At 48.0% G+C, this 24,890-nt stretch overlaps 3 protein-coding genes and 1 long non-coding RNA gene across 4 annotated transcripts in view; 2 read left to right on the top strand and 2 right to left on the bottom strand.

Annotated features, from left to right (window-relative positions):
* LOC119388290 (protein SEC13 homolog) overlaps positions 1-24,890 on the top strand; it is a 492,033-nt gene that overhangs the window by 241,989 nt on the left and 225,154 nt on the right.
* Positions 1-24,890, top strand: part of LOC119388291 (disintegrin and metalloproteinase domain-containing protein 11) — a 483,088-nt gene that overhangs the window by 358,284 nt on the left and 99,914 nt on the right. The window contains exon 26 of the mRNA XM_049413903.1: positions 22,583-22,685. Within this exon, the coding sequence (XP_049269860.1) occupies positions 22,583-22,685 (103 nt within the window). The remainder of the gene's footprint in view (positions 1-22,582; positions 22,686-24,890) is intronic.
* LOC119388298 (uncharacterized) overlaps positions 1-24,890 on the bottom strand; it is a 50,432-nt gene that overhangs the window by 12,788 nt on the left and 12,754 nt on the right. The window lies entirely within an intron of this gene.
* On the bottom strand, positions 6,780-8,477 carry LOC119388293 (uncharacterized). The gene is made up of 2 exons (XM_049413905.1): positions 7,185-8,477; positions 6,780-6,892 (listed from the first exon to the last, which is right to left on the bottom strand). The coding sequence occupies exons 1-2, from the start codon at positions 8,154-8,156 to the stop codon at positions 6,845-6,847; spliced, it is 1,020 nt and encodes a 339-aa protein (XP_049269862.1). The 5' UTR covers positions 8,157-8,477; the 3' UTR covers positions 6,780-6,844.

Here is a 24,890-nt window from a genome sequence, read left to right as displayed (position 1 = left end):
CGAAAAATGATCAATAGTTGTTAGGAAAAATGCACTTTCTGGGCTTTGGCGCGGGGCAGCGTTCGATATAGCGGATGTTTCGCTGTGCGGGAGTTCGATATACGTGCACACCAACCCCATACTTTTGCATGGGAAATTCAAGAAGATTTCTCAACTGTTAAATATAGCCAATAATTCGATATATCCGAGTTCAATATATCCGGGGTCGACTGTGTATATATATTGTTGTTTTCTCTGTACATCTTTAGCTTGCGTTCTGTGTACTACGCACTGCTGTAGCACGACTGAACCACTTAAGTGTTTACTTCTTGTTCATTTGTATACCAGCCCATATTCCTGTGCAATGAGTTAAATAGCACTGTTCATGCGAATACGCATACGCAGGTAAGAGTTTAGCACAGAGCTTTCATCGATTGATTACGTGCACAACAGTGATGCAACAAAGGTCCGGTTATTTTGTGGAATAAGTGTTTTTTTTTTTTTTCAGAATAATAATGTCCGTTGCCTTCCATCAATTTATAACAACTCCACACAAACGCTCAAGATAATGTGTAAAAAGAAGGATGAGGTTTTGCGTGAAATTATATGACATAAATGTAAGGCACACCGTCGGGCTAAAAACACGGGTGGTTCTGCATAAATTTCGCCGCAAGTTCAAATTGCGCGCGGCAACACCGTTTTATCGCTGCCGTGTCATTCCATTCTCTTTGTTTTTTTTAGGGACAGTTTGAGTACCGAAGTCTCAGACTTCACTCGATAGAAATATTTCACTGTAGCGGGACCACAACCGTAAAATAAAAGGACATCTTAAGTGCTCATGAACTACAGTGGCGCAGTTATACACCAACAACGCGAAAGTGCATGAGCCTCGTTTTTGTTTACCACGGTGTCGCTAAAACGCTGCATTCACACACAATTTAATGTTCCTCATGTTTGGGACTATGCCAAGCGCACTTTACGATATGCTTGAACCAGAAAGCGGCATCAGCACTGTAATGATTCTGGCAAACGAAGGGTACGACACCAATACACAGCCCTCTCGAAAGTCGCACTCACTGATCGTATTACAATGCGCATGCAGCCGAGCAAGCTCATTTGCTTCTGTACACAATCTTAGATTTACGTGCGAGCAGTTAAAATCGCACTCGCATAACAGAACAAACCTACCTTTGAGAATGTGCAGGACGTACGCGCACATGCAAACACGACGTGGCTAGCAGACGACGCAGGGAGCAATCCACACTAGACGCGCTTCAGCCAGTAGCCACCAGGCGGCGACTCCGCTCGATCTCACGGCCAATAATGTTTGGCTCGCGTGTTCTCAGGAGCCTGAACTACCGATCGGCAACGTTTTCGGACCATGCTCAAAAATTGTTGCAGGACCCCTTTAAGTTCCCACACCAACTTGCTGTGACATCGTGGATTTTGGTGATCTTTACTAAGGCCTACATAGTCTTTAATTTGTAAAAATGAAGTACATTGTCCTCTGAAGGGGGCAGAGACATAACATACCAAGCTTCAGGAAATTTTGTTGACACAGTGTGGCTAAAGTATGAAAAAGCACATTGAAATCTTTGATGTCACACTGACGTTCATGTGCAGATCTTGTGGCACAAAATTTAACAGTGAATGAGGCTAAGCTGCGCCAGTCACAATGCGTAGGTAGTAACCAGTAAACATTATCTACTTCGAAAGCTTATGTAAAATATCACTTTGCCTTAAAAAGCTGATCTCATAATTGCAGAATTAAAGGCAGCAAAGTGCTTAAAGAATAAGTTACCTGTCTTAAACGACTCAATTGTCTTCAGTGCCCATTTAACCTCAAGTGCAATTTTAATATAAAGAAGTTTCACTGCTGCCACAAAGGAAGACTGAGGCAACAAATTGAAATTTATGCCGGTGCCAGTGGTAAAATTTTCCAGTTGCACGCTGTTCCATTGAATCCATTTTTCAAATCTTGCACCTGAGAACAGTGGAGAGCATCTTTTCTGGCAGAAGCTCTAGCGCGGGCAAGGATGCACCGCCGGTTCTCCACCTCACCACCAGAATGTTGGATGAGAAGAGCATGGGACACTCTAGTTTGTGGTAGCCTCGATACTCACCGGAGTCGAGACCACCACAGGTTCAGGCTTAGCGAGCTACAGGGCCGCATTTGTGGCTTCAGGCGCACCTTATAGGGGTTCCTATTTGAAACATGAACACAGCAAGCCGCGTGTGTGAACCTGTCCCTCGTTTGGATCGCTCCGCGTGCTATCGGAGTGTCAGTCACTCTCGCTAGTACTGCGTAGCAGCTCTAAAGCCCTAACAGTCAGAGCTGCGAACCCCTATCCCGCGGTTTGCGTTGAGTCGTGACCACGGCGGGTTTCAGGCCAATGGGGACAGAGACAAGCCTTTCAACTGAAGGTGTTTATTCACCTCAGATACATATCTGCCAATTGCAACAAATACAATAGCACATCAAGTTAACAGAACACCTCACCGGCGGAGTGTTCCGCACTACTGGGGGAAACAACCGTTAACAAATAGCAAGCACATGTCGAGGGTATGATAACTGTTCATCTCACCTCGAGTGGCTTTTGCGCTCCAGTCCGCGGCGGTATTTCACACTCCATGGCCGGAGCACTGCAGAGGTTGATGGCAGCGGCGGTGCTCAGTCACACATCCCAAGAATGAAGACCCCAAGGCCCCGAGAAAGCTACGCGCGTTCCTCGGGTGGAAAGGAGGAATCTCCCCAAAAAAGGGGAAGGAGGGAACGGGGCGTCTCAGCTGCAGAATGAGGGCAGTGCACGAAGCACAGCGGGGGTGGCAAAATGCCCCCGTCCAACACAACCCCTCTCGCCGCTGCGCACGTAATGATATCATGAGCTGAGGTGCCACGTTGAAGACACTGGGTTGCGCATGCAACCCCTGGACCTCGAATCCCCACAAGTTAGATTGCACCCTAGGCCATCGCATCATGTATCGCTATGCAGCTGCATAGCTCTATATCCCCTGCACCAGTGCCACATTCAGTGTTTTTCTTCTCACCATGTGACAAGCATGAGTGGTAATATTAAACATAAAGGCCCCTCACTAACCCTGCAGCATTCTCATTCGTTCAGGAAACGGATGTCACCGACAAGGCTAGTATCTTTCTTGTCATCTCGATTGGCGAGGAAAAGAATGTGGCGCTTCCAAAGTCGAGCGAAGCTGATATAGACTCGCTGAAGTAAAGAATTCCTAGCAATAGCAGTCAACGCTACTTTTACTGCAGATAAATGCTTTTTCGGAAAGTGCACTGCTGCAGTTTGTTTTTAAGTAGCCAACCTACCTTTTTTTTCCTGCTGCTCGTAGTTCTCTGCCGCGCCTTTACCAACTCCATAATGTTATGTGGTGGTTCTGTAATAAAACTGACATACAAGACTTCTGCTGCATAAGGCGAAAAATCTCGTAACCTGGGTGTGCACCTCTCCACTCTCCCTTAAACAGCCTTGAGTTCTTAAAAATTGCACAGGCACTCCACGTGTTATCGCGGGTTTCATGCTGCACGCAGCGTTTCAAGAATATCAATGTGACTGAGGACTTTTTTGGTGGCTGCAATGTGGTGAAAGTGCAGCGTCTGATCATCCATGGAGCAGATGCGCAGCAGGTAATAACAGGCGACATCATCGTTGTCAGGGCGGAAGCGCATTTTGTAGTTTTTCATAAAATATGTCTAGTACAAATCCGTGTCACTTCTGTTGTCGATTGCACATTTCCATCAGCACTGTGCAAATATACAAAATGTATCACCACACAGCACAAATACAATATATTTGTACCTGCCTTTCGCTAGTAAGTCCCCTACAATATGGAATAGTGGGAGCATCGTAAATACAGGGTGGTGGGGAGTCAACTAACATTTTTCAGCTAGTCATATATTACATACAAAAGCAGAGGAAAGTAAGTTACTATCTATAAGTGGTCCCTGCCGGCGGCAAGTTATCTTTTCGTCCACTTTACTTTCTTCACATTTATATTCTAATTACTGCAAATAACACCCCTGTAGTGTTTGCGATGGAAAGGCACCAAGCACCTGTGGTGCTCCGAAAAGGAACGACACACACACAGTTCCACACCACGCCCAACTTACCCTCGGCTGTAGCGAGGGTGTTTATATATATCAAATGGTGGCGCCCCCTGACGCCATACAACAGAACAAAGCATATTACAATATACAACATTTCTCCTCCCCTTAACAAAAGAATTACGCTATGTAGTCTTCCAGGTACTGTGGACGCCGGCGCTCTCGCCGAGGCCGTGCCGATCGGTGTAGTGGTTGCTGTCGTCACCAGGTTGAAAGGAATTGTGGTAGGCAGGATGTCTGCGATTAGCATCCTCCTGCATTTTACGCTGATAGCATTCAACACGCTGACGCAGTTCCTGGTACTCGTTATATGGGTTCTCATGAAAACTGTGCGCGGAGAAGCCTACAATGTGCAAACGCGTTCGCGATTGGCGACCACGCAGCAAGTAAAACGGAGACAACTTAGTTGCAGTGTGCGGAATGGTTCGATATATTGTGACGTAGTCGAGAACAGACCTTTTTTGAGGCCTTCGTTCCTGAAGGGCACACTGAATGAATGACTTGAGAATGCGGTTAAACCGTAGATTGAGGGAAATAAAGTGAAGATCTGATGTGCTTGATTCCCTCGGTAGTGAGATAAGTTTCGAATTCCACAGAGGTGAACTGGGGGCCATTATCAGTGACGATTTCCTCGGGCAGTCCCTCTCTGGAAAAAACTGAGGTTAAAAAGCCTATTACAGATTGACTGGTTACACATGATGTGAACATCACCTCGGGCCACTTCGAGTAGTAGTCTACCATGACTATGGCGTACCGACAGTCTCGAGGGGCTGAATGAAATGGACCCATTATGTCTACAGCCACCTTCACCCAGGGTCGGGGAGGGTATTCGGTCGGCTCGGCTCTATGGGCCCCTGTTGACTTTTGGCCGACTCTGTCAGCACTGTTGCAAATTTGACAGTCGCTTACATACTGCTCGACATGTTTGCGAAAAGCTGGCCACCAGTATGTGCAGCGAATCAGGTCTTGCATTCTCACTATGCCGGGGTGTCCTGCATGCGCGAGTGCGAGCGCTTGTTTCTGTAGTTGGCTGGGAAGGACAACTTGGTCCCCTCTCAGTAGGATGCTATCTACCACCGAAAGTTCGCTTCTGACCTCATAGTATGGATGAAGTTCTTTAGGAAGTTGCTTCCTTGCGGGCCAGCTATTTGTCGTATATTCCATGACTTGTCTCAGTGCTGTGTTACAGGTCGTGGCCTGTTGTACTTCAAGCTTGGATATCATGGCCTCAACCTGGGCGACTACTTCCTCCTCAAAAGCAAAGGAGGGTTCAGAAGTGTCAAGGGGGTTGCGAGAGAGGGCATCTGCTACCTTATTCTGCTCGCCTTTGCGGTACTGGACGGTGAATGTGTAGTTGAGAAGACGAGCTGTCCACCTACCTATTCTCAGTGGTTTCCTCCCAGAGCCCTTTTCAGACAAAAGAGTAGCCAGTGCCTGGTGGTCCGTCAAAAGGTGTGAACTTTCTTCCCCAGAGGTAGACATGCCACTTTTCGCAAGCCCATAAACAAGCCAAAGCTTCCTTTTCGCCAGTGGAGTACCTGCGTTCAGCTGGAGAAAGAGAACGAGAAGCAAACTGAATAGTTCGAGTGTTTTCTCCATCGGTCTGTTGCAAAACAGCACCAAGCCCATAATCCGAGGCATCTGTGGACACCACAATAGGAAGAGTTGGGTCAAACAGTGATAAAATGGGCGCATCACGGAGGTACTTTTTTACCTGCTGAAAACTATTTTCAGTAGCCACATCCCAGTTGAATGGGACATCTTTACGCAGCAACTGACGAAGTGGCTCCACTACGTGGGCCATGTGTGGCACAAACTTGGAATAATATTCCGTCAACCCAAGAAAAGAGCGCAGTTGGGTCGGATTGGAAGGGCGGCTAAAGGTCTCAACCTGCTGAACGTTCTTCTCAAGGGGGGATATGCCCTGAGCGGAAATCTTGTGTCCGATGAATGACAGTTCTTGGACATCAAAGACGCACTTGTCATTTAGCTTTAACCCTGAGGAAGCAATCCGAGTGAGAACTTTTCCCAGATTGTCATCATGTTCCTTTTGCGTGCTACCGAAAACGATGATGTCGTCAATGTAAAATTTGACACCAGAACAGCCCGACAGAATTTGGTGCATGAGTTGTTGAAACGCAGAAGGAGCGGAAGCGAGCCCAAAACACACTCGCTTAAAACGGAAAAGGCCCTCATGCGTTACAAAGGTCGTCAAGTCGCGACTGTCTTCATGTAGTGTTACCTGGTGATAGGCCGAGGTGAGATCTAACTTTGAAAACCATTTAGCACCCTGAAGAGACTGCAGCAGGTCTTCTGCATGAGGCAATGGGAAGCTATCAACAATGATGGCCTGGTTAGGTGCGCGCAGATCCACACACATTCGAATGGCTCCGTTCTGTTTGCGAACAACAACAATGGGAGACACCCATTCTGACGCCGAGACGCGCTCTATGACGTCTTGTCGTAATAAGTTCTCTATTTCCTGTTTGACTGGTTCGCGCAATGTGAGAGGCAGCCGCCTGAGCTTTAAGCGTTGTGGTGAGACTTCAGGACGTATCCTGACCTGATGGGTGACACCATGTACGAGGCCAAGGCCGGTAGTAAACAAGTGTTCAAAATGATTGAATCTGTCTGGTAGGTGGCCCACCGTACCTGATGTGATGTTTTGCGATGTGTTAGATGGCACTCGTGGCAACTCACGGGGAGGCGAGGCCGGTGCGCCCGCAGAAAACTCGGGATTCACTGGAATTGGCTGTGTGCTGGTGCCGCAGCATTGAAGGCTGTCGCCTGCAAGAATCATTTTAAGTTTGTGGGTTGCATCAATACCAAGAAGGGATCGTCCATTGCTTACAACGTAGAACAGTATCTCAGTAGTGCGATTTCGGAACGTTACCAGAGCTTGAAAACACCCGAGAAGTGGAACGATAGTCCCTGAATAATCTTTCAGTTTTTTAGGTGGAGCTACCAGTCTGCAATCAGAACCTGACGGTTGGACAAAATAACGCGTAAACAATTCTTTAGACAGAATGGAAACTGACGAGCCAGTGTCTACAAATAAAGATAAAGGCTTTCCGTTCACCTCAACATCGGCGTAAAATCCCGGTGTGCGGAGGTCCGGTTGGGTGTCTGACAGGGCCATAGACTCGGCGTGATCCGAACGCCTAGGCCTGGAGGGACTGGAGGCTTGCTGATGCCATGCTGGTGGCGACCGCGCGAAGGGTCTGCTGCGACACACAGTGGCAAAATGTCCCCTCTTGGAACACTGGTAGCAAACCTTGCCGCGCGCGGGGCAGTTCTGAGTAGGAGCATGCTGATAGCCACAGTTGGGGCAGCCAGTTGCAGACTTGGGTGGCCGGTTGTAATGCTGACACGTCGACGAAGGTGCAGCGAGTTGCCAAGGGCGAGGCTCGGTAGAAGGTGTGACAACCCGCGGCAAAGGACGGCGCTGCGCCGAACTTTGATGTGGCGCTGTGTTTAGCTGTACAAGCACTTCAGGCTCATATTCTTTGAGGCGACGCTGGACGCGGTCGGCTTCGTTGATGATCTTCACGGCCTTCTCAAACGTAAGCGTGGCCTCCTCGACAAGCAACCGTTCCCGTAGTCGCGTAGAGGTCAATCCAATGAGTAATTGTTCGAGCAGCATCTGGTCCTTCAGTTCACCGAAGTCGCACTGGTTAGCTGTATCTTGCAATTCGAAGAGAAAATCCTGGGGTGGAGACTCGCCTTGCGTGAGGTTCCGAAACGAGAGTCTGGCTGTGGCTACTGCCTCTGGAGGGCTGAACTTGGCCGTTAGCGTTTGCACCAATGAGGAGTAGGCGTCTTTGGTTGATCCCGGCGTTTCCGATGCCGCGGCGAGTGCAACCCGTGCCTGCCTCTGACCTTCGGCTCCAAGCAGTGTTTTCAGCAGTGCGGCTTTGCGTTCCGCGGAAAAACTTTCGCCGCCAGCGGCAAGCAAATAAGTTTCAAAATCTTCAAGCCACCGCGTCCACGGTACTGTTGGTGTTCCCGGATGGTTCCAAAACCCGGGCGGCTTTCCTATCAAGTCGGCCATGTCGCAGCTGTGTGGCGTTACGTTATCACCTGGCGTTTCGCTGACCTTCCTGGGGGCGGTGGCTCGCTATCTGCGGCGCGATAAGCGGCAATGCGCTAAGAGCGAGGGCTGCCGAAGAGCGAGGGCGCGATGCAAGCGGACCGAAAGGGTATCGCCGCATCTGGTGTTGCCGATGATTTGCTTCATGGCTGCTGGTTGCCGTTGGCGAGCGGCGGAGGGTGGAAGGCTTTCAAAACGCATGTCGACTGCGCCATTGTAGTGTTTGCGATGGAAAGGCACCGAGCACCTGTGGTGCTCCGAAAAGGAACGCCACACACACAGTTCCACACCACGCCCAACTTACCCTAACCCTCGGCTGTAGCGAGGGTGTTTATATATATCAAATGGCGGCGCCCCCTGGCGCCATACAACAGAACAAAGCATATTACAATATACAACAACCCCCTATACTTTTCTTGGCATTGCTGTCTGTTAGTTCTCATTAATATTGTGTCTAACAATGAAAAAACGAGCCCTTAAAAGTAATCTTTCCTTTATCTATAAGTGGGTCATTCCATGCTAACTGTCCAGCTTTGGCACTCAACCACTGCATCTTGGTTCAAAAAAATTGAGAGCTGTCTGTCTAAAGCAAAAAGTCTTTCGGCAAAATACTTTTGCAAAAAACATTTTTCACTGCCGCAAACCGCATGTGAATTTTTTCGCAGAGCTCGAAAGTATGGCTCTTAAATACATTGTCTAAAAATTCGTTCTTTCTAAATTATGTCAGGACAAAATTTTCTCTACAGAACGATCGTAGGCTTTTCACTTAAAATAAGTTTTACGAACTTTAACACTTCCGTGATTTTTTTGTGCTACCTTAAATATGGACAATATAGCCCCGCATCCAGGATTTTTTCGTAAAAAGATAACATTTAGTGAAATGCAATATTTTGCATTAACTGATTCACAGGAAGTTTTAATGTAGCGAAAAAATAGTGTGAGACGCAGATAGCGTGAAACGGTGCGTACATGTGCTGACAAAGTTGCAAAAAAAGTTCATTTTTGCACATGTTTGGTCTTAAATTTAACATTGAGGTGGTCCTAGCCAAAATATGCTAAATAGCACAATTACTAGCAATAAGAATTTTCTACTGACTGAGGAAGTTTTATCAAATTATTTTTTTTTTGTTTTAAGTGAGAAAAATATTTTTGATGTTGTTTTCTGCCGGTCTCTGTGCTTGCACGTGTTTTGTCTTCACAGGAATGTGTCGTAGCGGTAGAACTAATCTTTGCCTTGACATACCACGACAGCGCACTTCATGAAATGGGGAGAGCTAATCTTTGCCTTGACATACCGCGACAGCGCACGTCATGAAATAGAGAACCCAAGCTCAAGTTTGCGGCGCGACGACAGCGCCGCGCTGCGGCTCTGTCGGATAGCTCTGAACCTTCTGCGCGGCCGAATGACTCAGCCCCTTTCACGGTAGCAGTAGCGCACGTGCGCACGCGTTCTTCTCTCGGTGCGGGTAACTGGGGGTCCGTCAGCTGGGTACGTTGAACCGAGAGGCTTGCTGTGCGAAGCTGCGCATTTCCGCTATGGCAGAAGCGACCCCGCGGAAGCGCAAGCGTGGTCCGAAGTATTGCGGTTTAGCGGCCAGCCACAACAGTGCAGACAACACCAAGGCAAGGCACACGATTCACGTGTTAAACTGTATCGTTTCCCGGGCGTGTCGTACGAGAAATACAGGCGGCAAGCGTGGATAGCTGACAACGCTGTCTCGCCTTCTATTTTGGCTGTCTGAGTTCATCGCTTTCGTTCGTTCCGACTACCTGAATCGGTAAGTAACGCGGCGCATGCACGCAGCAACTACATTAATGATTACTCGCTGTCTTCTCATATTGTTAAAGTCCAGTTACGGTTGTAGGTGAAGCAACTTTGTGTTTTGATTCCCCGTGTTCGTGAGACCTACCCGTCATTGTTGAACATTCACATTCGCGTTATACCGTTAGCATTGCGCGGTTGGTTGAATTCAACTGAACTCGGCACATTGTCAGAAGTTCGGCGCCTGCATTTCACGCGTCGGGAAGGCTGCTTTATCACGCCGGAATGGACGTCTGTGCATTTGCAGCAAGCTTTGACATCGTTCTGCAGGTTTGCTTTGTTTTTGTCACTTTATTAGGGTGATATATATTTAAGCCGCTAAATATAACTGGCACTTAATACATGCTTTGCAATTGCAACCTTGAAGTAACCACCTTCTGACTTTGTGCGATTTTCTAGCCGCGTTCACGCAGCAGGTTTTATTTGGAAAAAATAAAGAATTTGAATTTGAATACGCCTGTCAAGTCTATATCATAAAAAGAGACTGCAAGCACGACGCGAGAGCCGAAAAAACGAGGCGAGCAGTTCATCTTGCTTCACAGTGGTTAAAGCTCAGCTAGCTGCCTCGCGTCTTAATCGGTGGGTGATTCTCCAACGGCACGGAGGACTTGACTCTAACCTTCTCAGGAAGCAGTGCCATGGCTGTATAATCTTTTTTTCGCACGCCGCAAACGTTTGTTCACGAAAGTGCACGGCTGCTACTGTAAGCATGCCATATCAAAAAAACAATCATATTATTCGTAGTCCACGCCGCAGAACATCGATAGCGTGTACGGCTTCATTTCGTAGTGCATGTGGACCATTATTCATCTTTAACATGACAGAATGAGACTTACCTCGAGGTATACGTCCTACACGGTGTAATCGCGGCTTGGGAAATGCATTTCCCTTTGAGTCGGGCGTGGTTGTCGTCGATCGTCTGCTCTTCACCGTTAACGTGATTGACGAGCCTGTCTCATTTTATCAAGTTCGCTTTTCGGAAGTGCCAGTCAAGCTTGAAAATCCTTTTGAAGCCGCACTGCAAGCGGTACTTTGTGAGGCGGGGCAAGTGCACCGCGAGAGCTCTGCACGTGCAAAGCGAGCGGCAACGCGATGGAGAGAAGGGAAAACGCGCACTGCTAACACCCTAGTTTCTCTTTTGCTGCCAGAGATGGCGCTGCCTGTCAAGAGCAGCAGCGCCGCTAAGCGTTGCTTGGGAAGCCTATGGGGAGAGCTAATCTTTGCCTTGACATACTGCAACAGCGCACGTCATGAAATGGAGAGAGCTCATCTTTGCCTTGACATACCGCGACAGCGCATTTCATGAAATGGGGAGAGCTAATCTTTGCCTTGACATACCGCGACAGTGCACGTCATGAAAGGGGGAGAGCTAATCTTTGCCTTGACGTACCGCAACAGCGCACGTCATGAAATGGGGAGAGCTAATCTTTGCCTTGACGTACCGCAACAGCGCACGCCATGAAATGGGGAGAGCTAATCTTTGCCTTGACGTACCGCAACAGTGCACGTCATGAAATGGGGAGAGCTGGTCTTTGCCTTGACGTACCGCAACAGCGCACGTCATGAAATGGGGAGAGCTAATCTTTGCCTTGACATACCGCGACAGCACACTTCATGAAATGGGGAGAGCTAATCTTTGCCTTGACATACCGCGACAGCACACTTCATCGAATAGGGAGAGCTAATCTTTGCCTTGACATACCGCGACAGCACTCTTCATGGAATAGGGAGAGCTAATGTTTGCCTTGACATACCACGACAGCGCACGTCATGAAATGGGGAGAGCTAATCCTTGCCTTGACATACCGCGACAGCGCACGTCATGAAATGGGGAGAGCTAATCTTTGCCTTGACATACCGCAACAGCGCACGTCATGAAATGGGGGGAGCTAATCTTTGCCTTGACATACCGCGACAGCACACTTCATGGAATAGGGAGAGCTAATGTTGCCTTGACATACCGCGACAGCGCACGTCATGAAATGGGGAGAGCTAATCTTTGCCTTGACATACCGCGACAGCACACTTCATGGAATAGGGAGAGCTAATGTTTGCCTTGACATACCGCGACAGCGCACGTTATGAAATGGGGAGAGCTAATCCTTGCCTTGACATACCGCAACAGTGCACGTCATGAAATGGGGAGAGCTAGTCCTTGCCTTGACATACCGCAACAGCACACGTCATGAAATGGGGGGAGCTAATCTCTTGCCTTGACATACCGCGACAGCGCACGTCATGAAATTGGGAGAGCTAACCTTCTCCTTGACATACCGCGACAGCGCACACGTCATGGAATGGGGAGAGCTAATCTTTGCCTTGACATACCGCGACAGCGCACGTCATGAAATGAGGAGAACTCATCTTTGCCTTGACTTACCGCGACAGTGCACGTCATGAAATGGGGAGAGCTAATCTTTGCGTTGACATACCATGACAGTGCACGTCATGAAATGGGGAGAGCTAATCTTTGCCTTGACATACCGCGACAGTGCACGTCACGAAATGGGGAGAGCTAATATTTGCCTTGACATACCGCGACAGTGCACACGTCATGGAATGGGGAGAGCTAATCTTTGCCTGACATACCGCAACAGCGCACGTCATGAAATGGGGAGAGCTAATCTTTGCCTTGACATACCGCGACAGCGCACGTGTAAAATGGGGATAGCTAATCTTTGCCTTGACATACCATGACAGTGCACGTCATGAAATAGCGTCCTCCCCTCTACCATTTCCTCTTCGGCCAACCACTACAAGCTATTGTGGCAGCGCCACTATTTATGTTCGAAATGTGTAAGTTGGCTCCATGCCACACTCTTTATAGCTTTGTAATTTTTTAATACTGATCAAAAGACTGAAGTTGAAGGCATTATAGTAATTCTTGCTTCAATGCCTGCGTGACCAAAACACTGGTGTGTATTTCACAGTAACTCGATTAATCAGTGCAGTATAGTGAAGCATGATTGAACTCTGTTTATGCTCAGTGCTTTATGCAGGTACTCATTTTGTCTGCACTCGTGAACTCTGACCATGCACTGCTAGCGCATGCATCAAAAGTTGTTTACATTGTTCAGTGCACTTGTTTAATTCATGCCTGTCACTTGCTTTTTGGGTGCCATCTATTTGGGAATCAGTAGAATTTTGTGAGTGGGATCAACCCCTTCGTGTTTGCAGTGCTGTTATGGCAGTTAACAACACAACAGTAATTACCAGTCTTCCACAGACGCAGCATTATGAACGAAAGGTGTTTCACGTTCAGCATGAGCTTCACAAGCATGACCTCGAGGAGAGCTCACTTGAATACACACTCACAGTGCCACGTATCTCGGGAGCGCTTGCAACGCGGAATGGAGTTTGGAGAGAGAGAGGAGAGAGTCGGGAGAGACCGTGGTGGCACTGCAAACCAAACTTTATCTGACACACCACGGCAAACAAAACTCACACTCAAAATTTACAACAAAAAATCAACAAGTGTAAAAATCCTGAGTTAGTGCACACTCACTAACCTCACTAACTACCCTCACAAACATTGCAAAGCATTCGATCTACGCTTATCTCCTCACGACTCGAAAGGCTGGCCACTATGGCTTCTCACAGTCTCTATCCGAATCGAACGTTCTTACTTCTTGGTGTTCGCTGCTTCTATTCGTTGCCTAAGTCGACGCCCTGTCCCATCGTCGAATCTCCTGTCGACGCCTCAGAGTCGTCGTCGATGATCAGACGCCTCGCTGACCATCTTCCTCGCCGATGCCTCGTTCTCCGTCGAGAACACCGTCTATCCCAGTTAGGCCTAACTATTGGTCTCTCCTTGGTGCCACTGGGTCAAACTGCCGATGTGGCTCTCTGATGATTGTCGGTGGGTCGCCGTCGTCTTGTCGAGCTGAGGTAGTGACGTAGGTGCCTGCGAACTGCTGTGATGAGGCTGCCGCAAGCCCGGGGAGCCTCACTTGGATGACACCAAGGTCGACGGCCACCCTCCCGAGCCTCTTGTGCCGCCGCCTCCAGAACCGGGCCCTGCTGCTCTCGTCGCGGGTGCGCCGCTAGCTTGCACCACCTTGCTCCTCGACCAGTCCACCGAACAATGACTTTCTCTTCTCCTGTGGTCTTTCTCGACGGCTCGGGTCGCGTGGCACGCGCCTTTCCCCGGCCAATGGCGTGCGTGGACGTGGCGGGAGTGCACACCATCGGGTACTTTTCCATTCCCCGTACACCATCGACGCATTCCGCCGTCCGGCACGCGCCCCGTGCCCCTTTACTCATAACACACAGACATAAAAAAGGAGCCACTGCATGTAATTCGTGTGTGCTACAGCATTTCGGGAAGCGGAGTGGTTGGACCACTTAGATTAAGTTCACTTTCTCCGGTAGGGGAATGGCAAATGCTGGCATCGGTGGAAAAATTTGAGCCGTTGTGTCCTATTGAACCAATGCGCAGGAGCAACCAAACTTTGGAACACCACATCGGATTTTGACTGATTTTTTTTTACCACAATGGACGCACGATGTCTTCAGTTGGCAAATGCGGTCACTCTGAACAACGGAATATAGGTTTTCATACTTTTGAATACTTTTGAACTGAAGATATCTTGCTTTCGTGGCAGGCATGCAATGGGTTTCAACATTTCGTGCTCATCAGACTGTGTGAAGAGCAATGTCGTACCACAATACATAATGCTTTGGTGGCAGGCCGCTGCAGTGGAAACAGCTAACGGTAATCATTTATTTAAAGGCGCTTATTGAAATCTGGCTTCAGAGTTGACCGGCAGCTTGATCAGTGGCTCGATTCACGAACCAAGAGTAAGCAGCACCCACGAGCAATGCGCAGTAGAGACAGGCCCATTAGATGTCAGTGGAGAGGGTGACCCACTATAGTGTTCATTTCACAATTTGTGTGGCTTTGGGTTAATGTATTTACAGAATTGTTTGGGATTTTGTCGCAGCATGTTAGGAAATATCATTGAAAAAAAAATAAAAAAGAGTGTATGGCATTTCTGACTGCCGTAAAATGTCGAACAAGCGCCCCCCTCCCTTTTTTGGGAGATCTGATATAGGCGCCAGTGACCGAGCAAGTGCCCTCACCCCCCCCCCCCACTCATTCCCTGCTGCCACCTTTTTTTCAAGATGAGCATCGCTTGTGTAAAAAGAACCACAAGACTGAGTACACTGAATGCGTATCTAATGTTGTTTATGAAATTCCGTTGTCACGAGGCCGGTCGTGTATTGGTCAAGCCGGTCTCTGCTTCGGTGGTTTGAAAGTGACGAGGGGGAATAAAAACAGTAAGGTAAATAGAACACTTCATTAGAAACAGGGATGGGCATTTTTTTATTTTTAGCCGCTCTCCCGCCGCCATCTTGAATTTCGGTCCAGGACCGAGCAAGCGCCCCCCCTCGAAATCTGGTTGGATTATCCTTCACCGCAAGGAGTGCGCTTGCTCGGCATTTTACGGTAGTTCATAAAACTCTTTTTTCACTGATGTGTTCTTATTTTTTCAATCCTTCAATCCTTTTAGTGTGCTGTTGAGTCATGTAGATAAGGGTCATTCTGTTATATTGATAGTCTGGATGTAAGTTTCAGTGAGTTTGAGCATTTGTTAGTGTCCATTTTGTTTCTTAATCTCATCTACCCACCTAATTTTCTGTCTCCCCCTCACGCGTTTGCCATCTCTCGGAATCCAGTCAGTTACCCTTAATGACCACTCGTTATCCGTGGCAGCAGGTATAACGTGGCAGCAGAAAGCACAGGACCGGGTTGATTGGCGGAACATGGGAGAGGCCTTTGCCCTGCAGTGGGCGTAGACAGGCTGCTGCTGCTGATGATGATGATGATGATTTTGTTTCTACAGTCTGCTTTAGGAATGCTGTAAAAGCCTGTTTGCACAGCACCAGTGATATCATAATCGATTTTATAGCAAAGCATTATATTTTTTGGTGTCTTTGCTGTTAGGTAGCTGAAGATGAAAATCTGCGTACCTTACAGGATGATGATGATGACAAACTTTATTTATGTACAGGCAAAGCTCCTGTGGATTGCCCCGTAGGGGCCTTGCTGATGGTCGAGGCCCTTAGTCCAGGGCTCCGCTGGCTCTTGCCATCCGCTCTGCTCTCTGAACGAGCCTGATCTGGTCGTCGAGGGCCGGGCTGGACAGCAGTACCTCCCATTGCTCACATGAGGTGTTCATGTTGTGGTGTTCGAGGTCGTGTAGTGTGCACTCCCACGTAATGTGGTACAGGGTTGGTGTGGCCCCGCACCATGGGCATTCATCCCTGTAAGATGTGGGGTGCATGCGGTGTAGTGTGTGTAGTTTTTTGTAGGTTCCGGTTTGGAGTCTACGCCATGCAGTGGCCTCCTTCGTCGCAAGCTTTTGATGAGGTGGTGGATACTGTAGGCGTCGCCCTCTGTGGTAATTCAGTATTGTGGCATACTGGAGGTCAACTGGCTCCGGGTCCGCTGCAGTCGACGTAAGGAGTGCTCGGTTGTGTACGAAGCCTCGAGCTGCCCGGTCGGCGTGCAGGTTACCCGTGATGCCAGAGTGGCCTGGTATCCATATGATGGTCTGTATGTAGGAGTCGTCCTTGCCTTCCCTTGGTATTTGTGCAAGGATATGTGCCGCAGGCACGCCAGTTCTGCCCTGCAGGAAGTTCCTGCAGGCCTGCTGGGAGTCTGTGAGTATTGTCAGCGGCTTGTTTGCATGCAGGCCTTCGCGGATGGCAAGTGCGATGGCCAGCTCTTCGGCTTCTGTGATCTTGCAAGGGCGGACAGATGCTCCAGAGGTTATGTGGCCTCGGCAGTCACATACCACTGCCACTGCTCCTTTAGTCGTCGTCCCATACATGGCAGCGTCCGTAAAACGGGCTGTAGTTTGGAATCGATAGGTTTTCTGGAAGTATTGGGCCCTTGCTCTCCTTCTGCCGCTGTGTAGGTTGGGGTCCATGTTGCGTGGAATTGGGGCAACGTGATAGCCCTCCCGGACATGACGAGGTATCTCGCAGGTTTCCTGGGCTCTCGTTGTCGAGGCTTGAAATCCTAGGGTTTTTAGGACCTGTTGGCCCGTGCAAGTACGCTCAAGTCTCTGTTGTTGTGAGACGTGAAGGGCTTCAACAAGTTCGCTGAGGGTGTTATGAAGCCCCAGTGCCATCAATTTCTCAGTAGATGTACTCGTCGGCAGACGGAGAGCAGTCTTGAATGCCATTCTCAAGAGGGTGTCGGCCCGTCTGGTCTCAGATTGTGTGAGATTATAATAAGGTAGGCTATATGTTATGCGGCTTACCACCAGGCTTCGAACAAGTCGAAGGGTGTCTCCTTCCTTCATCCCTCTTTTCTTAGATGTCACCCGAGATATCATGCTTGATATAGCCTTGACGCTGGTTTGGAGGAGCATAAGTGTGTGGGTGGCTCGTTGGTTACTCTGCAGCCACATGCCCAGGATCCTTATCAATGGTTTCTCTGGTATGAGGTTTCCATTGAGGTATACCTCAAGTTTTTGTGATGGGTCTGTGGAGGCTGCGTGGTTACGTCTGCTTCGCCATACACGTAAGATTTCAGATTTCTCTGGGGAGCACTGTAGACCCCGCTGGCTGACATATTCTTAGATGATGTGAGCTGCAGTTTGCAGGCGCTCTTCCTTTTCAGCGAGTGATCCTTTTGTGGTCCAGAGTGTCATGTCATCTGCATAGAAGGCGTGTCGGAGCCCTTCTACCTCCTGCAGTTTTCTGGCAAGGCCGACCATGGCTACGTTGAAGAGCGTGGGTGATATTACTGCTCCTTGCGGCGTGCCCTTGTTGGGAGATTAGTATGCAGGAGTCTGGAGCTCTCCGATCTTCAACTCCGCTGTGCGTTGGCTTAAGAAGCTCTGAATGTACTTGTATGTTCTTTCACCACAGTTGGTGCTTGCGAGCCCCTCCAGTATTCCTTGGTGGCTGATGTTGTCGAAAGCCCCTTTAATGTCGATGGCTAAGAGGACGTGTTCACCGTTGCGGGGAACGTTGCTGAGAACCTCTTCCTTGAGTTGTAGTAGTATGTCCTGCGACGACAGGCCAGCACGGAAACCGAACATGGTGTCGGGCAGGTGCTTATTATCTTCCAAGTGCTTCTGCAGTCTTGTGTTTATGATTCTTTCGTACACCTTGCCGAGGCAGGATGTCAGCGAAATGAGTCTGAGGTTTTCGATTGCCAACTTCTTGCCTGGTTTGGGGATCATCATTATTCTTGCGTGTTTCCACATCGCTGGCACCGTGCCTTGTTCCCAGTGTTGGTTGATGAAGGCCGTGAGTGCAGAGATAGACTTGTCGCTGAGATTTCTTATCATGGCGTTTGTGATGCGGTCTGTGCCCGCCGCCGTGTTACGGGTAGTAGCTGCGATGGCCGCTCTCATTTCATTTTCAGTTATAGGTTCATCCATTGTTGGGTTCGGTTGTCCCACGTATGTTGTGCATGGCTCTGAGGGAGCAGGATCTCCATAGCATTTGGTCTTGATGGCGTCGACGAGGTCTTGTTGGCTGCCTGGGTAGGTGTGTAGTAAGCGCTCCAGGGCCTTGTGTCCCTCTCCTTTGGTCTTGGTGGGGTCGAGGATGGCTTTGAGGATGTGCCATGTCTTGGCTGTACCCAGGGTGCTGTCCAGGGAGTCACAGAATTTATACCAGTTCGCCGACGCGAGTGGCATGGCGTATTCTTCCGCTTCCGCTGTTATTTTCGCTATGCGTGTCCTCAGTTTCCTATTGTTCTTCTGCTTTTTCCAGCGGCAGGTAAGCCCTTGTCTGGCGTCCCACAGATGTAGTAAATGGGAATCCACCTCCGGGATTTCTGTTGTTCTGACTATTTCTTTTGTGTGGTGTTCTTTTTGTCGACAAAGTTTGTTGCACCAGTCTTCCAAGTTTGTGATTGTCTCTTCATCCTGTTCTTGGGCTTCCCTCATTTTTTGCCAGTCAGTTAATTTGGCTGTGCCAATATCCCTGCGTAGGCGTCCGGTCTGTAGTGTTATGTTCAGTATGTAGTGATCACTTCCCAAGTTTTCGAGTTTGTTGTGCCATTCGGCTCGTGTGGTTTGTGTGATGGAAGTGAGGTCGGGTGTTGTGTCACGTGTTACACTGTTTCCCTCCCTTGTCGGTGTGCTTGGGTCTGTGATGAGCATGAGTTGACACAATTCCATCGTTGTCTCTAGCTGGAGGCCTTTCCAGTCACGCCTCTGGTATCCCCATAGCATGTTCTGCGCGTTGAAGTCGCCCATAATGACTAGTGGGTTTTCTTTGGCGAGGCAAAGGGTGTCTCGGAAGAGTTTGGCAATGGTAGCCCGCCTTTGACGTGGGGGGCTATAGATGTTTAAAATGAAAGCACTTTGTTTCTGGTTGCCTTTGTAGACGAGTTCGAGGAGTACATGCAGTACGTCTATGTTGTCGTCCAGTTTATGTTGTATAGTCGTGATGTTTTTATCCACGAGCGTGGCTACCTTCCACTTGTCATCTTGACTCGAGTGATATGCTTCATATCCCTGAAGTGTTGGTCGGGTACCGATCTCTTGTAGGGCGATGACCCCTGGTGGCCTTGAAGATTGAGCGATCAGTTGTGTCAGCAGCCCTTTTTTCCTTCGGTACCAGCGGCAGTTCCATTGCCAGAGTTATCACATAATCCTGGCAGATATCTTAACGTGTTGTTGAGATGGCATGCTAAGAAAAGGTTGATTATGTTCAGTATGTGCTTATTTTTTTTCATGTTTGTTTCAATACAAGTTGTGTCAGTTGAAAAGGGAGGCATGTGTTAATGAAGTTAACTTCAGTATTATGCTTAGACAAAGTGAGGGCCAGTTCAGACCATGTGGGATCAAGAACATTAAGATCACCAAAAAGGAGCAATGACACATGACAGAATGACTTAACCGATTGCAGTGCCTCGTGGAAGTCCACAGACAAGGAAATGTCTGTGTAGGGGGCCGATAGCACACCCCGATAAAAGTTAAAGGGCTATTGCACAAAACAAACAAATAAAAAAAGAGAGAGGATGACGAAGTCTGGCGATCCCATGTCGCCAATTTCCCACAGGGTGGATGCCTTCCCGAGTGACTATGTACTCTGTTTTCCCGAGCACCAGGCCGGAAGCGGGCTTGTTCGTATCTTACCAGTAGGCACCAGGCGTCGGCAGTTCTCTGCCTGCCACGACAGTGACGGGTGCTCGACTGTTTCACCAAGGCTGTGGCGAGTTAAGGTGCCTTTGCAGAAACTTATGGGGCCACTTTTCGAGATGAGTACCCAAGAACAACCAAGCGCCAAGTCGGTGTACTCCTCTACCCCTTAGGAAGAACCAGTAGGTTTCCAGTTGGAATCGAACCCGGTGCCTACCGCATCGCAAGCAGACGCTCAAGCACCTCATGGTCAAGTGCCTCTTGGAAGTCCATAGACAAGAAAGTGTCTGCGTAGGGCGGCTGATAGCACATGCCGATTTGAGCTTAAGGGCTGTTGCACAAAACAAAATTTCAAGAGGCAAGTTAATGCTGACAGTGCAGCAGCACATGCAGTGATGGGAAGCTTTTGCCTTCATGAGTACATCAACTGAAATCAGGAAGGAAAGTATTTAGCTGTGTATTTCGGATGGTTGAATTCGGCTTTGTGTAGCACTGCACACAAGATTTGCACTTGTAATTTTGCAGTCGGTGCTAGAATAGTTGCACAAACACCCAAAAGCAGCAGCAGCATTACCATACAATGTTTGTCTTGCCACCTCGAGCTTCATCAAACTCTTTGGAGACCAGGACATGTGTGAGAGGTTTTAGGAGTTTTTAGTGACGATGTTCTCACAGGAAGATGAGAGGAAATGGGAGCACTGTAAAGCAATTCTTCATGTCGAGTGACTGCAGAGGATGCACAGCTGGGCTCGTTATGGGCAGCAGCAGTAAACATGTGTAGGATACATAATGGATTACTTTTTACCTATAGCTGATTAACGCTCACAGATTGGTAACTGTAAGCAAATACACCTTTAATAAAATTATGGGTTACTTTGTTCTATAACATATCAAAGTCTGCTGTGCTTCTGACATGCCTACAGGTTAGTGCCAAGTCTCTTCAACATGCATGTTGTTTTGCAGCTGCTGGGATGTAAAGCGTACAACATAAATATATGTTATGTGCGGTTATTATGTCCATTTCTCTGCCCCCTCCGAGCCTGCCTGTGTCAGACAGAAGAAATGCATTCCTGTTCCTTACATGCTTGGGATAAGCGAGACCTTGTTGCGCATACTGCGTAGCTGTAATGTGGAAGTTTGCTTTCGTGCCAGTGCGCAAATTAAGGCATGCACTTAGAAGTAGCATGGACAGGCTATCAAGTGAAGCCTTCTGTTGGTGCAGCGTACAAGAGTGCAAGAGTGTTTACATTCGGGAAAGCAGCAACTTTAGATCGCGTCTGCACCATAATGTAGAAAAGAGCAAAGTGGTATCAAATGCACTGGTGGAGCACATGGTTGTGACTAATCACGCCAAGGACTGGATGAATGCTAGTATAATCGGCAAGGAAAGAAACTGGAAATCACTCCTGTCAAGACATAATCTACATCATCATCATCAGCCTGTCTATGCCCACTGCAGGGCAAAGGCCTCTCCCATGTTCCGCCAATCAACCCGGTCCTGTGCTTTCTGCTGCCACGTTATACCTACAAACTTCTTAATCTCATCTACCCACCTAATTTTCTGTCTCCCCCTCACGCGTTTACCATCTCTTGGAATCCAGTCAGTTACCCTTAACGACCACCGGTTAGCCTGCCGACGTGCTACGTGCCCGGCCCATATCCATTTCTTCTTGATTTCAACTATGATATCCGTAACCCCTGTTTGTTCGCTCACCCACTCTGCTCTCTTCCTGTCTCTTAAGGTTACACCTATCATTTTCCTTTCCATCGCTCGCTGCGTCGTCCTCAATTTAAGTTGAACCCTCTTTGTAAGTCTCCAGGTTTCTGCTCCGTAGGTAAGTACCGGTAAGATGCAGCTGTTATATACCTTCCTCTTGAGGGATAGTGGTAGACTACCATTCATGATTTGATAATGCTTGCCGAATGAGCCCCATCCCATCCTTATTCTTCTAGTTATTTCACTCTCATGGTTCGGCTCCGCGGTTACTACCTGTCCTAAGTAGACGTACTCCTTTACAACTTCCACTGTCTCGCCCCCTATCGCAAAGCGCTGTTCTCTGCCAAGATTGTTCCACATTACTTTAGTTTTCTGCATATTAATTTTCAGACCTACTCTTCTACTTTCCGTATCCAGTTCAGTAATCATGTGCTGTAATTCGTCTCCCGCGTTACTCATCAATGCAATGTCATCAGCGAATCGCAGGTTACTGAGATACTCTCCATTAACTCCATAATCTATATGACACAGACTTGATCAAAATTATGAAAACCCACCCTCGTTCTTTGTGTGGTGCTTGCATCATGTGTCTATTTAAGAGACACCTCTAGTTGATTGGCCTCCTTGTGAAGAAGGCTTCTGTATGGAAGCCATCATTTCTTTAAACTTTAGTTAGTCGCTGTGCTTTTTTTGGTCATCCCAAGCAACTCTCAATTTCGTAAATGCTGTGCAGTGGGCAGGAAGGATGCACTGAGCACCCCTTCGCTGGTGATTGTCCTTGTGTCGGTGGTTGGTGGCGTCTTCATCTTCTTTGCCCTCCTGGCCACTTGCTACAGGTAAGTTCACTTTATGTTCAATGGAACTGCGTTCATTCCCTGGCATACTCGGCTCTTTCAGGGCTTTCCAACCCCCATGTGACGGCCAGTGTAGATTTCTACCCAGAAATGGCTTTGGCTAGTCACAGGTAATGAGTAGATAACTCTTGCAGAAGGGTGTTCTGAGGGGCCAGTTGGTAACTCCTATTGAATTTCAATATAATGAATGTAGAAAGCAATGAGTGCAGAAATAAATGTGCATAAAACTTAAAACTGTAGTTAATGTGCAGAGCTGCGTGGTACAGTTTAATAAAATGTGCAAGCTCATAAAGATAATGTACTAACTACATCACAGCATTGATGTGACTGTGTGCTGGCATCATCCACGTCCGTTATGCAGTGAGTACCTGCATCATTCATCATGCACGTGTTTGCCCAAGGCAAGAACAAGCAAGCACTGGACAGATCGCAACAACAAAACGTTACCACGAGTTAGATAAGCATTCAAGTCACCCAAAGCATCGTTAGGCAAGCATTGCAAACAGAGCAATCACTCAGCTGCAATTTTGTCTCTGTCCATGCAGATACATTATAATATGCGCTTCAAGTGATCAGAAAATCAGGAAAACAAGTTGCTTGGATTGAGACACTTACACAAGTTATCTCATTAGGGCTGGCTGAAAAATGATAAAGTTGTAACCTGGCATTGTGCTCAGTGCAGGTTCTGAACAAGTATTTTCTGTGTGCCCGCGCACCTATTCTCGAACAAAGCTGTTGCTCATTACATTTAATGACAAGCAAACACTAGGCTGCTGCATTTTTAGCTGGTAAGCTTGCATGAAAAAGTTACAGAGGCTCCTTGGTAGCACTAAATACAAAAGCAGTGCAGAGCACACAGACACCTGAAGGAGGTTGCACGTCCATGTCATTGTCACGTTACATCATCCCTTGGTCTTGGTGAGGGACTTTGAAACTCTTGGTGCTTACGTGGTCCCATGACTATTTCACATGACATGCTGACTAAGTCATGGGATCAAATTGGGCAAAGTAAATTTTGAAGATGGCCCAAGTTGATTTTTGAAGTGGGCCAGGTGGTTAGCTCAAGTCTCAAATTGTGAAAATTCAATTTTGGTGGTAGGCCATTAGAGCCAGGTCAGTTGAAATCTAGTCGACTGAATTTTCAAATGGTGCAAAGTAAGTTGTGGGGGTGGGCCGAGCCAATTTTGGTAGTGGGCCTGGAAACCTAGGTTGACATGTCGTTAATTGCTGAGTTTACATGCAAGGGTGATTCATGGTGCCTGAGAAAGGAAACCTGGAGATCAACACTGGTGGCAAACGCAGGCAGGCAACACTTGCTGTGCATCAAAATGTAGTAAATTACAATTGTGTATTCTTTTTATACCACTGTTTTCTTAAACACAATAAATGATAAAGTGTTCCAACTATTGCAAAGTTGGAAAAATTACCCGTGATGTCAGTGGGGCAGCCAAGCAGATTAATTGCCTGCATGACATGGCTCACCTATGAAACGTGCCATGGACAGGGACAGCTGATAACTTCATCATTGCCACGATGTGTAGTGATGCGCATGTTTAAGACCTTATAATAAGTTACACAGGAGTCTGCTAATGATCTGAAGGTCTACCTGTTCAGTGTACAAAGTCACCATAAATGTTTCAGGGCCCCATTCGAAAGACTTGCAGAAATTTTCTGCAAATGTCGCTTAAAAGTATTTGTAGCCGTCCCAAATACCTAGTGTTGGACATTTCTAAATGTGTGCAGCATGCTGCAACGTGCACTCACTCCCCACCTGGTGGGCCCTTCTGACGTGGTCATTTTATGGGATGGCGTTCAGGGAGCTGAGTGTTCCTCTAATACTCCATTAAATCTGCGCATTAACAAGCGTGAACACTTGTGGCTCTTTTAGAGAACGTCTTCAACAGTGGATTGTTGTTACAGAAGTCTTGCAAGAAAGGCAGCATGCTGTGGCTGTGGGAGCAGCAGTGACATTAACAGTCAAGGGCATAAGTCGAACCCGTTTATAACGAACTCGAAAGTGTCGCGAAAAGTGGTCGTTATATCAGTAGTTCGTTGTACATGGACTCGCCCTTAAAAACGTGCACTTAGCGGCCAAGCCGTTTTTTTTTTTCTTTGTGCACTTTTATTAAAGTGCTAACAACCCCTTGGGTGACAAGCTAAGCCTTTTCGCGTCATGAAGCGACTCCC

This window comes from Rhipicephalus sanguineus, chromosome 3 (assembly GCF_013339695.2).
Source record: "Rhipicephalus sanguineus isolate Rsan-2018 chromosome 3, BIME_Rsan_1.4, whole genome shotgun sequence".
In the NCBI taxonomy this organism is placed as follows: Eukaryota; Metazoa; Arthropoda; class Arachnida; order Ixodida; family Ixodidae; genus Rhipicephalus; species Rhipicephalus sanguineus.
The sequence above is the reverse complement of the archived record's forward strand: the minus strand, read 5'-3'. Positions and strand labels throughout refer to the sequence as shown.